This window comes from Corapipo altera, unplaced genomic scaffold, assembly GCF_003945725.1.
Source record: "Corapipo altera isolate COAL_440 unplaced genomic scaffold, ASM394572v1 2b, whole genome shotgun sequence".
Classification (NCBI taxonomy): domain Eukaryota; kingdom Metazoa; phylum Chordata; class Aves; order Passeriformes; family Pipridae; genus Corapipo; species Corapipo altera.
Window position 1 is genome coordinate 23,622,135 of NW_020884874.1, and position 13,845 is coordinate 23,635,979.

Sequence of the window (13,845 nt, forward strand, 5' to 3'; positions counted from 1 at the left end):
TCGCCCAGCCCTGTGCGGCCGTAGGGGCCTTGCCACCCTGCTGCTGGAGGTCGGGGAACGGCTCATAACACTGCTGGACTCTGCCTCCTGGCAGTCAGCGGTGCCCCGGCTCCAATCCTGGAAGCACCAGCATAGCAAACCTTGCCGGTCCCGGTGAGCTACACAGATGGCACCAGTGATGCACATATTTACATGGGGTGGAATGTTTTCCCATAGCTTTTTTAAGGAGTATATAGATCAACATGTTCACGTAAGACCAAATACTTTTAATATATTTATAACTGTTTTATAAAGCTTTGAAAAAACTCACAATAGCACATTGTTTTACTTTAATGCTTTACGGTACTATCAGTTTAAAATCACAATCAGCACTTAAGTTATAGTCAATCCGGCAAACAAGAGACAAAAAAAAATTACAAGAGTTAAGAACTGACTGATACATCCTTTATCTTTTTTTTTTGAACTAATGCATAAGTGCAGAATAAGATAAGATACTCTAGTTTAAATATCTTGTTTTACAATATACATTTTGTTCTAATTACGCAACAGTAAATCCCATGCTTCACATAGAAAAGCAATCCACAACATTAAGAAAAAAATTTACAATTTATGAAACAAAGTAAATAAATATTAGTATTACAGAATCAGAGCTGTACATAAAAGCTGTTCAGTTTTAATCATATAAAAATATGTTTTAGTGCAACCTCACATATATTGATGCTGTTCTGTTTTACATCATTTAGATCCAAGTGTCCAAAAAAGGAAAGAAATTACATTTATTACAAAGCAGATACACAAATTCTAAAATATGTACAAATTACTGCTAAAAAAATGCTTATAAGAATATAAGCAAAGTAAAGAAAAGGCACAAACATCTGTACAATTTAAAAGTACCAGACCCAATAAGAATTTCAAATTTAGTTTTGGTCAGGCTCATGATGACTTGTTACTTTATCTAATTCTTTTGATATAACAAAAGTATATATAATAGCAAACTACTGTAACTTAGAACAGGCATGCTGTAAAGTTGAATACTTCTATCTCTAGGAAAAAAAATGGTGGTGTAAATGTATGGGTGAAAGTCTCCATGCATCTCAGATCAATGTGGCTTGCTCTTCTCAGATGACGGATCTTTTCTCTCCTGTGTGCTTGATGGGGGGTCACTCCTGCTGTGAAAGCCCAACTGCCGGATGTCCACAAAGCTCTTGCTGTAAAAGGTGGGATGGGCTAACACAGTCTGTGATGTACCAAAACTGTCCTGCTCACCACCGTGCAAGTCAGGATGGGTGGCTGAGGCACAGGTCTGGCCTGGCTCAGATCCACTAAAGTGTTTAATGCTAAAATGTGCACTTTCTAAGGGTTTCTGGTGAGGCTCAGAAGGCCTCTGCAGCTGCTCTGCCCCGTGCAGAACGGCTTCTTCTGTGGCGATTCGCAGAGAGGCTATGGCTTTTGTACAAGTCTGTATGTTCTCCTCCTGCTCCCTCTCGGTAGCCACGACACTGTCCTCTGATGTGCTCTGTGTCAGCAACAGCAACGGCGAGGAGGGTGTGCTGGAGGGAGTGCTGGGGTGCAAGCTGTGCGGAGAGGTACGTTTCTCGTGGTGCTTAGAAATACTATATGATTCTTTTGTAAGGGTTTCCACAGTTCCTCTTTGCTTCTCCTCAGAGACCTCCCTCTGCAGGGCCAAAGTGGACGGAGAATGTAAACCTGAAAGGGCCATGGGTACTGAATGGACCATCTGGATACCCCCAATAGGCATCATGGGGATAGGTGCTCGGATCTGTTGCTGGGAGTGTAGTGGAAGATGACTGAAGACATAGTCACTCGGACCTTCAGGAAACAGGCTAGACCTGCGGTGCTCCATGCCTCCTTTTTCTCCATATACATTGAAGTAAGGTGCCTGAGACAACCCCCTTCTCTGTAACCAGAAAAAAAAAAAAAGAAAAGAAAAAAAGAGAAATGTCAGCACTTCTACTAGCAGAATTCTTGTCTGGCTGCCAAACCACCTATCTGCTTTCCTGCCTAATACAACCTCCCTTTCATGAAGCACCTTTCATGCAGATGGATCCCAAAGCATTTGGAAATGCACTAATTGCATATCCAAATAACAGAGGAGGTTTTGCTCAGCTCAGATCTACAGGGCTCATGCCTCTGAGGTGAAAGGTAGCAGCTAGTTAAGAGAGCTCAGCAACAAAATGCAGCAATTTAGGTCAGGAAGCGAAGAGTATTATATTCAACTGAAACTTTGAAGAGAATTTGCGGTAAACAGATTTTCATTCCCCCCGAGAAATTTAGCCTGGAGATCCATCTTATTCTTGTTTTTGGAAAATTGTGCTGGCATTTGCAGTCCACACTGGGTATCAAGACTTTGTTGCAGAGAAATACACATCCAAATGCCCCCTGCTCACTGCCACTGCTTGGCGTAATGGAGAAAATCTGATGGCATGTACGTATTTTCTGCCTCCTGAAAGATTCTGCTTTTGAGCCCCAGAGAAGGCACTTGCTCCCTGTGAGCTTTACCCAATCCCTGATGAAAGGGGGTGGGTATTTTCATGGAAGTTCAAGTGCCTCTGTACAATGAAGATACAAATTTTTCCAGTTATTGAGACAATGAAGAACCATTCTGGCCTATCTGCAGTGTAAACAATAAATAGTAACAAAAGCACAGGCTTTGCTGTGAGCAAAAGTGATGATTCTGTCCCAGGGAGACTCACCCACTCATAATAGGATTGAGAAGAATGGAGGATTTTGTGATGGCTAATAAAAGCCAATCTTGCAATATTGACATTTTCAGTGCCTTCCCATTAGTTCCTGCCTTGGAAGAATGAATAGTTCCATCTCCACTCAGTATTAAATATGCCCTGGGCTTTTAGTTTGGGGTTTTTTTCATTCTTAAGTTTTAAAAATTGTTTGCTATCTGATGATTAATTACCATTTATTGTTGAACAGAGGAACAATGATTACAGAAGTGCAGGATGACATTTTCATAATTATGTGTGGGATTTGGCCACACAACTCTCAGGGCCTCTCACATGAAATTAAATGAACAAAAATGCTCATCTCTGGTCTGTAAATTGACCAAACACCAATCAATTGCCCCAAAGCTCTAACACTACCACAGCCTTGGTGCGGCAGCCCAAGGACTACAGTGCTAAATGCCAGCGCATTAAAGTGGCAGCACTTCACTGCTGGAAAATCCTAGCTCTCAAAGCATTAAGCAAGCTCTTGATCCCATCCCAGGGAGCTGGTTCAGGGGGCAATTAAAGATTCAGTTTCTGTGCTACCCAAGGGCTCAATCTCACTGTGCTCAGATGCTTTGTCCTGTTTAATATAAATCAACACTGAGACAGGAAGGGTGACCCATAATCATCAGACTCAAGCTTCAGAGATGTTATTTTTCAGAGACTAATCTATGTGGGGAATTTTTGTATTCAGAAAGTGAGATGCTTGAGTCTCATAAAAGAGAAACTGTCATAAGAAAGCACAGTGACAGCACATTATACTGCTGAATGGGGAAAAATTTACAAAATAAACTGCAGTTGCCAATAAACTGCATAAGACTCAGTTAACCTACCCTGTCAGTCCTTCCTATCACTAACCTCACCTCTGCATAGCTACCTGCCCCCTATTTTTTTCTCCATCTTTGGTGTGTCAACTCATTTCTCAGTCATACTGTCCTCTTGGATGTTTCCTAAGCCACGACATTTATCACTATTACATCTGATGTGAACTCGGGCTAAGGGAAATTGAGTAAAAGCAACCAAAAAAAAAAAAAAGAGTAAAACTCATCAAAGAACAAACCTAGTCACACACAAATCTCTAATTGAAAAAGACATTGGCTTCATGTTTTACCCTGCCCAGTTTCAAAAGGGAATAGAGCAACAGTCTGTCCTTGCCAGATAGAGGTGGCTAACATGATAGAAACTGCTACACACTTTAAGATCAGCAGTATCATCCAACACATGTCTCATATGCCCAATTTTTACATAGACAGTGGCAGTCTGTGCATCTCCACTGGACACCTTCTAAGCCTGGCTGAGTATATATTGGATTATCTTTCTCTAGCTCTGGCAAGTAAGTTTGGAAACAGACAACATAAATTGTTACAGGCACTAATAACTGTTCCGACCTCTTACACAGCTTTTATTTCCTTTACCAGTATCTAGCATTTTTATACCTACAAGCAGACACACATACACATACTCATGGGAAAAGACTGTCTTTTTTTAACAAGCATCCTCAAAATCCAAAGACTTTATTCGGTTGACAGGGCAAGTATTAGATCACAGAGCACAGCGCAGGAAGTCACAATGTCTTTTTGCAGTGCAGTCAGAATGGGTTGCTGCCAGTGCTGTGAGGTTGCTGCCATGCTTCCTCTCTTTGTCAGGTGATGGGAATCCAGTTCATTTCCTATTAATTCTCATTTGTTACAGATTAGCATATTTCCCTTCAACTCCAGATGACATATAATTTCCAAAGCAACAATACTCTGTAGCAGCTTTTCATGAAATGCTCTGACCTGGTCATAAAGCTAGACTTTCACATCACACCCCTGAGCAAAGGCATTTCCAGCTTCACAGGTCCCCCAGAATGCCTCAGGGATGAGATAGGGTTTACCCTGTATCTGGTACATCACCCAAAACAGGTTGTGGGAGATTCAGAGGAAGATCACATTTCAAAGCCATGCATCCTTCACAGATATTCTCTGGACAGCCTCAGACTACAGCTTGCAAAAAGATGTTGGGTGGAAAACAGTGTCTTTGAGTACTGTATCATAATGTACTTGAGGTTTTTTAAAGTTAAAAATCAGAAAACGTTGAATTCAATAACAGACCATATTACCAATGTATTTTCTGAAAGACATGATGCTTAATAAAGTGACTAAAACTCTATGTGGACTTCAGTTTCAGGATCAGCTCAATTTGCAGCCCTACTGAGAATGCACCATAGTAGCCCAGATACATCAGTGGACCTATTTACAGTTTACCTGGACTTCAGAAGTGGTTGGCTCTCTGTACAAGAACTTATTTCATTCAAGATGATAAAGTAGTGAGTATTTGGGAAGGGATTTAATACCCATATCTGGGATGAACAAAGGATTTTAAGTCCTATCAACTTTAAAGTGGTTATAGAAGTACCTAACTTCCTTCATCCCTTCTGAATATATCAAGACAGGCTTTGGACTTAAAAATAAATGAGATGAGGAACAAAATGGCAACGCAAACAAAATGCACTACCTCCTAGAAGCTAAAACAGTTGCTAGAATCAAGTCTGTACCACTCACAACAAGATATGGTATCTAGTCCCGAGGCTGAAAGAAGAGGCAAGAGCTCTGGTCTGCACTAGGTAGCAGAGGGATGCATTAAGACTTGGCACAAGCAGGAATGGAGTGAAACTGTTGGTGCTGGATGCCAAGCCCAATACAAGTATAGTGGGCTTGGAGGAGAAGGTTTCTTTGGATTAGTGCTATGCGGTCTCTTTTCACTCACTTGAATGGCCACTCACAGTTCTAGTGCACCTGCTGCACTCCTGGAGAACATTTTTTCAGTTTAATTTCATCTGACAACAATCCAGATCACTTACTCCAAGACTGCAATTTGAGTCAATGCACAATAAATGTGACAACAGAGACATATGCCTGATCCAAAATAAAATGGTAACAGAGATTCACTCAGGGTGAACAAATGCAGCCTTCCTTTTCCTTCTCTTTCTCTCAGGACTGGCAGAAAATGACTGGGGAGAAGAATCGAAGCCCTCCAATAATAGCATCAACCTCCTCAGGAAGGAAAGAAACCTCTGGCATTCACAGAAGAGGAGACCCCGAATTTATTTAGAGAGTAGAGAGTATCTGCCTTTAATTTTAAAGACATCAATTTAACTTGTCAAGGCCAAGTGTGCCCCAGCATAAACCAGAGCCTTAGGCTACTCTGGAGAGAGTATTGTGTTATTAACTGTCAAAGGAAAAAAAAGTGTATTTTCCTGTATTTTTGTACAATGTAAAAAAATAGGAACTTTCCCTGTGCTCTTTTCCACTTCCTAAAGAAATAATTTCTATTGCTTTCTATGTGGTGCTTTCAATGCCAGAACACTTCACAAGCTCTTTGCACAAGACCACCAAAGTGCATGGACATTCAACACGAAGCAACGTGAAGGGGAACTAGACCAGCATTGGCCAAAGAGACTACAGCAAATACATGAACTTCAGTGGAGAAGAAATAAAACTGGCCTCTTCTGGGAACTGCAGAAGCACAAAACAACTCTTATTCCTGCAAGGACTGGGAACTCAATGCAGCCCTTGAAAATATTGTGAGGACTGTAAGCTGGCATGTGCATCACTGATGCAGCTGCTAATGATATTCTGATTTGCTAGATTTCACTACTCTGAAAGTGAAAACCAGCCTTTATTCCTTTTTTTTCTCTGACAGCTTTCATTTATAACAGCTCAGGTGTTATTTGTCTTCCCACACACTTAGTGTAACAACTTGTGTCACTTAACTACTGTTTGGCTAAAGTACATCTTCCAGAAAGGCATCAAGAGGTGAGGCATCCATCCTTCCTTCCTTGCAATTGTTTGTTGTGATGGGCAATCATCCTCACTTGTCATTTTTTCATTTAAATTTGCCTGGGCTCCACTTCCAGTGATGCCTGTATTAAGGTCACAGTGACTCTACTGAGATCTGGGCTTCCCTCTCGAAACATTCAACAAGCCACTGAGCTACTGATGATTTCCATAAGACAATTGACTTGGGTTTTCACTGCCACATGACTGATCCTACCTCAAAAATAAGGTAAGTGTTAGAAGTCCATCTGGCGTGGTGGACTTCTCAAAAGAAGGAGCTAAGAGTGCTAAAAAAGTCCTTAAAATGTGCTAAACACCTTGCTGGAAGGTGTGCATAACACACAAGGAAAACGTTAACAGCAAGAACTGTCAGATGACCAAGGATGACTGTTAATGTACCCCCTTTGCTAGTATCATTACACATCCAAAATCTCTACTACAGGATGCCAGTGTGTCTTATGTGGGACATGAAGGACTGGGGCACCCTGCACAATGTCAGCTGTAGCATCCCATATAATCTCATCCATTTGATACTAAGACATCAGGACAGTTAAACTGGTGGCTCTTCATCCTCTTGAGCTTCCTCACTTTGCCAGTAGAACTGCTGATGGGATTTGTATCCTCTTTCAGCTATGCAGTGATCACTCCTATGAGAGTGCAGCAGGGTTTCAGTGTGCCCTTCCTCATGGACCACTTTTAATCAGTCACCCCTCTCCAGCTTGCCCAAGTTGAACCCACACATACAGGCTGAGGAGGCAGGCACTGAGAGGGCAGCCACAACATCAAACATGGTGAGGGAAGCATAGTAAATAAATAAGCAAATGCATTTATAGCAAGGCCATTCCTTACCTTTAAAGACCAAATCTATTTCTGAAGGGAGTGCTTTGTGAATGGTAGAGCTGGTCAAAAGTGCCAATCTGGTAGTTACTGAGAACTGTTTTACTGAAAGGGAACAGCACAGACAGCAGCTGTGCAAGTTTTGCATATTTCCACCCAGACAGTTGTGTCCCTGTTGGAACAGCCAGTTGTGATGGCACTTTCTGTAGGGCAGACAGCTGCCTGCTCCTCTCATACAATAATATTTTTAAAATTCCAGCTACAGATCCTGATTTCAATGGGCACTCTGCTTTTCTGAGAGGTTTCATTTATCTTACCATTTTTATTCCATTAAACAATACTCAACAATGGGGACTAAACCTCAGAGACAGGGCCTTAAGCCTTGATCTTGGCTTGATCCCATCTGATCTTGGAAACAGAAGATTTTTTACAGTGCAGAAACAAGCCTCACGCACCATGTAAGCTTCCATTTAAAAAATGACATTTCATAAATATGGAGAGAGAAAATGCAAACCAGCCTAATTTTATTGAAGCTAATGGAGCTACTCAGGGTTGTACCAAGTGAAGACTCAACCCCTATAGTCTGACTCTAGTGCATCCAATTGAATCAGCATCCTGACTTGGTCACTGTCTATTCCAAGTTTCTCGCATTTGTTTCAGGACTTTCCACCAAGGCTCAAAGTTGAAGCCTTCTTGTTCTACAGAGTTGCAAAGATTTTTAAAATGCTATGCATAAATTCGGTAAGAGCACTGTTTTTGATAAGAGGAATGAAAATATTCTTTCATACTTACTGAATGTCCCACTGGAATAGATTCAGACTGTAAATATTGACCCATGGACAGTGCTGGATTATGGTATAAGCCCCTCCGGGGAGATGCTGCTCTAACTGAGGCCATATATCTCCTCTCTCGCCTAGGAGACAAATCTCTTCGAACAGATGTATCTTTCCCTGGTGACATTGGTCTCCTTGGTGACAGGTGACGTCTTGGTGACACATCCCGTCTTGGTGATAACTCTCTCCTCAGCACAGCCTCCTTTCGTGGGGAAAGATGCCTCATAGGCGAAATATCTCTTCGGGGTGACAGATGCCTTCTGGGTGACAAATCCCCTTTTGGCATTAAATACCTCTTTGGTGAGTTATCTCTGTAGGGTGAAGAATCATAGCCAGGTGACGATTGTCGACTGGAAGGTGAGAGGTCCCTTGGAGATGAACTGGGGTCTAAGCAAAGTGTGTAATCCTCATCCATGCAGCTAGGTATGTCCAATCTGTCTTTATCAGGCTCTGAATCTGTACTCTTACTCTGGAAAAACCTCTGATATTCTGTCATTTGTGTATCTTCACAGGAGTCGCTTGGTGTTATAAGCTGAGTAACCTGAATGCTAGGTAAGGTGACCAAGTAACTGATGAGGGAAGAGTGTCCCACTGAAAGGGAGCCCTCAGGGGAAGCCCTCTGTGATGCCCCAGCTGAGTTCACGGACAAGGAGGAGAACCGAGGGGGCTGCGGGCTGGTGCTTCTTGATCTGGTTTTTGGTGTCGAGTCTCCCTGAGTATCATCAAAATCATCCTCATCTTCATCATCATCATCATTGTCATCGCCATCCTCGCCATCTGATTCCTCCGCATCAGAAAACTGGTGCTCTGCTGACAGGCCTGCCAGGTTGCTGCTCTTCTCTGCCTCCTGCTGCATGTCCTCCATGTTTTCTGAAATAGCCACAGCAAGTCAAAATGGTGAGCACACACCCCACCTCTTACACCTTATGCCACATTCATCCCCTACCCACCCATTGTCATTGCTGGATGCTCTTCATCTGGGATGGCTGCACAAAGCCGTTCTTCATAGTCTGAAACTATGTTTTTTCAAAATAATACCTTAAAACCTTATCCTTGAAAGGAAGTATAAAAGTAAATTCACCCTACACTACGTCTCAACTTCACTAAACGTTGCCATCTCTCACATTTTAAGTGGAAAGATTGGGAACTTTGTATGAGACAGATGACAACAGGCCATACTTTTATTTCTAGGTCCTCTGCATGTATCTTAATAAAAATGTAACTCGGAGAACTGAATAGGATTTATTTTTTTATACTTCCTGTTTATTAAAAAGATACCTCTTCATTAAAAAATGCCCTAAATACTCTTAATATCCCAGTATTAGCCAGGCACTGCACTAAAGTGCAATGAGTCATTTGCATACTCCAGAAGCCATTCCAACTAAACGAAATCATTCTGACATACCTGCTTCTTCAGTTTCAGCATCATCTACAGATGTCATTGATACTCCAAGCTCCAGGCATTTTTTCATGTGTGCTTTAGACTTCATATGTTTTGTCAGATTTCCTATGGATCAGAGATTAATCTAATTAATGGACAACAGCAAAGATCACTCTTCAAGTCAGGTTTCAGTGTATCTTAACTCTGTTATCCTGCAGATGACGGGTTTTAGCTTTAAAAAACACCACAACAGACAGGTCTGACTCATCCAACCCATTACCCTCAGAGCCTGTTCTAATGAGAACGGATTCTTATATCTTAAGAAAATAAAAAATTCCAATAAACTCAGGGCCTGAAAGGTATAAAGGCAGCTCTCCAATTTTCCACATGACATTTAGGCACCCCAGCAAGCTACAAAACTAACTTCTGGATGTTATCTATTCCTGAGTTCAATGTTCATAATATGTACAGACTGCCCAGACATCAAAGTAAGTCCACTGCACAGCAGCCACTCAGGGCTCACACTCCTAGTTACGCTGTGGTACTTTCAAGATAAGGGTTCTTCCATTTACCTCACATGTAGGTTCCAAATGTTCAGAGTATTTGAAGCATTTTGAGGCAAAAATATCCTACCAACTTCTCTATGCAATTTTACCATCTAGCTGCAATCTCTCAACTGAGAGGAGCTGTACTTGCAGCATTCACCTGAGATGTGGGAAATTCAGGTTCAGCTCCCAGATTTAAAGTACGGATTTGAATCAGACAGAGATTTGAAATCAGATCTCCCATTACCCTGAGGGAGCAATCTAACACTAGACTATTGACTTTCTGGAGTGCCTGTCTTGGTCTGTTTTTTCACAGATAAGAAAACTGGGTTGAGACTGGCCCCAAGATACATTTCATGACAAAGAATCTTGAGCATAAAGCACAAGCTGGAGAATATCACTCTAATCCATTATCCACTTCAGTCTCATTTGCAATGCACAACAGGGAAAGCATGGCACAAGAAAACCCAACCCACTACCAAGAAACGGTGCCTCTTAGCTCAAGCAAATCCCTCTGTCAATGCATTTATGGTGCTTGTGGGATCCCAAACAGCATCTCCAGATGGTGTGTGTGGCACATGCAACCTGGGTGCAGGAACACTGCACCACTCTGCTGGATAGTGGAGGTGTGCTTAGAAGCTCACAAGTCAGGCTCTTCTTCTTTGACATTCAGTCACAGCTAGTTCAAATAATTTCCTTGTCAGTAGGAGTTTCTTACTGTGCCTGTGCACTGCATGAAAAGGCTAACTTGGCCATTGATGCTTCTGGATAGCTAAATGCTCAGAGTGTACAATGAAAACCTAAGTGCCTCTGAAAGTCTTTCCCCTACTGCTCTCAGCAGAATAACAGTAATAGTTATGAGGCTGACAACTGCTCATAAGCAGTAATACACCAGTTAAACACTTCTTGTACCTCAAAGGCTAACTTTGTCTCTTCCTACTCATGCCCTTCTTGTGCAATAGCATACCACCTCCTCTATGTTTCTTCTTCTCTGACAGAAATGCCAGCCTCAGCAAGCAATTTCACATTTTTTTTCCACGCCATCTCCTCTTCCTGGAATGTCCTCTATGAACACAGCTGTAAAACCACAATACTCCTTCAAGGCCCTCCTTAAGACCCATTCCTCCAGCAATGTCAAATATAAGCAACAATATGAGAACAGCTCACCAGATGGTCTATTGGGACGACAAACAAGCAGCTCCTTGTCTTTGTCTCTACATGCCCATGAAAAGTTCTCATCTTAAATTAGGTTGATGGTCTACTACCATCCATCAGTTATTCCCATCTTAGGCACAGGAAGAAGTGCTAGAGTCATGGAAACTATTACAATTCTCAATCCTCAAAACAGCCATGAAGCTGTACTGGGATCTTGGGAGAAATTTCCTCAACTTCCTTTCTCCCCCTTCAACTAAGTTCGCTGCACTGGGACCAGAATCTATTTCCTTTGTCTGCCAAAGGGAAGCTAAGAAACTGAGAATGTAAGGCTCATTTGGCTGTGCTACAAAGAAATGCTACCAGAGGGAAGGATTTTTTCTTTTACGGAGATGGTTGCACCACAAATCTAAATTCCAAAGAATATCATTATCTGTGGCCTCAGGGTGACAAATGGAAGCTTTTTTCTGTGCTGATAAATACATGTGAACAGAAGCTATCAGATCTCTATTCATAATTAATGCCACAGTGGATGGAGTAGCCCATCTGGGAGACATACATTATTTATAAACTTGAAACTGACCCACCGTAAAACCCATGAAGGCATGTTTCCCTCAGCAGTTGATGCTCTGCTTCTACATTATGTCATAACAAGTGTACTCTCCTGGTAACATTTAAGTGTTGCTGCAATTAAAATTTGCACTATGTAACAATGTTGGCAGAGTATTATTTTTCAGGGGAGTTCTTATGCTACTACATTTTCTCTGCAGACAGAAGGACCAGCCAAGAGCCAAGAGCTATTCAAGGAGTCTCGGAGTCTCACAACATCCCTGAATCAATTGAACAGAAGCAAACAAACTCTCATACAGTCCTGTACACACAAACACAATATTTCTATTGTGAAGAAAATTTTCTTCTTGATTGCAATGGATGCTTGGATCTCAGATGGCAAAATACCCAGAAGCGGCAAGAGTTCAGCAAAAAAGGTCAAGTACCTTTAGTTTTGAAGGCAAAGTTGCACAACTTGCATACGTAAGGCCGGACATCAGTGTGAGTGCGGATATGTTTTTTGAGCATGCTTGGCTTTTTGCAGCGAATGCCACATTCTTCACAAATGTACTTTCCTCGGCCACGACCTCTGACATAGACATAATCCTCATTTGATTTATACCTGTTGGAAGAGAGCAAGTATTTAAATCATACAGACTCTAGGTCTCATACATGTACAAACATCACCTCTGTGCATCTGATCCTGATCCTGTATATATCTCATCAAAGTAAATCCACAGAAATATAAAAGAACTACTGAATTTTCACTCTGGAACTCACAAAGTATTGGCCTTTCAGTGAATGCACTGGTCCCAGTGTGTTTAAACAATCTGAGACCAACAGGTTGCAGTATGAGAATAGTATAAACATCCTGTCAGGAAACTGATGAACCTACAGACACCACACAACTCCAAATATAAGCCTGCGGGTTTGATTTATTTCAGGTAAGTGTAGTCTCGTACAACACAGACATTTACCACCACTGAAAACAGCACTGTTTTGCAGCACAATTCATTTAACTATTTTAGCCTATTTATCCCTTGGGATCAGATAAATCACATCCTGGAAATGCCCATTTCTTCCCCTCAAGCATAAAGGGAATGCAGATGACAAGCAAGGATGTACACATTTACACTACACATGCCTGACGTTCCCAAAGATAAATCTCTCCCTAAAGGAACACGGAGTTAAGTTCACTCAGGTACCTGATGCTTTAAAAATAAAATGGGAAACTTCCAACATGGATACTTAGCAGAAAGCTATTAAAGGAATTTTTCTTAGCATGGGCATAAGCTTATCATGCTATTTTTGCTGATTACATACTGTGTAGTTAGAAAATAAATAAGATATGCAAATCTATGTAAAACTGTACATTGCCTTTATTATCATGCTAAATCATTAATACTGAAATCTAAAAGTGTCCAGGGTATCTGCTCAGGCTGTTCTGAGGTTTGAAGAGTGCTGCGCATTCCTTCAGGGGAGAATTCCATCCAAACAGAAAGTGCAAGAACTGTCCTCCATTGCCCTCTCCCTAAGCAGCACTTTCAGTCACCCTGTGGATGCACAGCCTACAAACTGTCTTTGGTACTGACAGTCAGTACCTTAAATAAGAAAGGGACTGTGAGAAATATTCTGTTAATGAGATGATAATTCTGCAAGAAGCAAGTTGCAATTTTTGCGTTACAGAGCTGAAACATTTTTCAAGTGTGCTTTTCTTAGATGAACACTTCTTCCATATGTTCAGCTATATCACTGGCAATATACATACTGAAGTTAATATCTTAGAAAAACATAAAACAGTCTCCTGTTCTTATGTCCCTCTTGTTATCTATTAAACACATCAGCTCCTCTTTTAGATGTAGATGCCTAAATTCAGGGCGTTTTATCTCATTTCCAATAAAGTTGGCCCTCTCTTTTTTCCTTTATTGTTCCTAGCACCATGGGTAAAACTAGCATAGTCTAATGTAATTTAATATTTAGTCATCTCTC

The 13,845-nt window shown here is 41.4% G+C and overlaps 1 protein-coding gene across 9 annotated transcripts in view; it reads right to left on the bottom strand.

Moving 5' to 3' along the window:
* Window positions 1-251: 251 nt before the first annotated feature.
* The window catches only part of HIVEP2 (human immunodeficiency virus type I enhancer binding protein 2), a 140,055-nt gene continuing 126,461 nt past the window's right edge, over window positions 252-13,845 (bottom strand). For 8 of the 9 annotated variants that reach the window (XM_027669347.1, XM_027669339.1, XM_027669330.1 and 5 more), the window contains 4 exons: window positions 12,303-12,478; window positions 9,635-9,736; window positions 8,189-9,099; window positions 1,100-1,918 (listed from right to left, as the gene is read on the bottom strand). In XM_027669347.1, the coding sequence (XP_027525148.1) occupies window positions 1,100-1,918; window positions 8,189-9,099; window positions 9,635-9,736; window positions 12,303-12,478 (2,008 nt within the window). Of the gene's footprint in view, window positions 1,919-8,188; window positions 9,100-9,634; window positions 9,737-12,302; window positions 12,479-13,845 lie in introns of all 9 variants that reach the window. The other variant, XM_027669322.1, reaches the window with a different exon arrangement.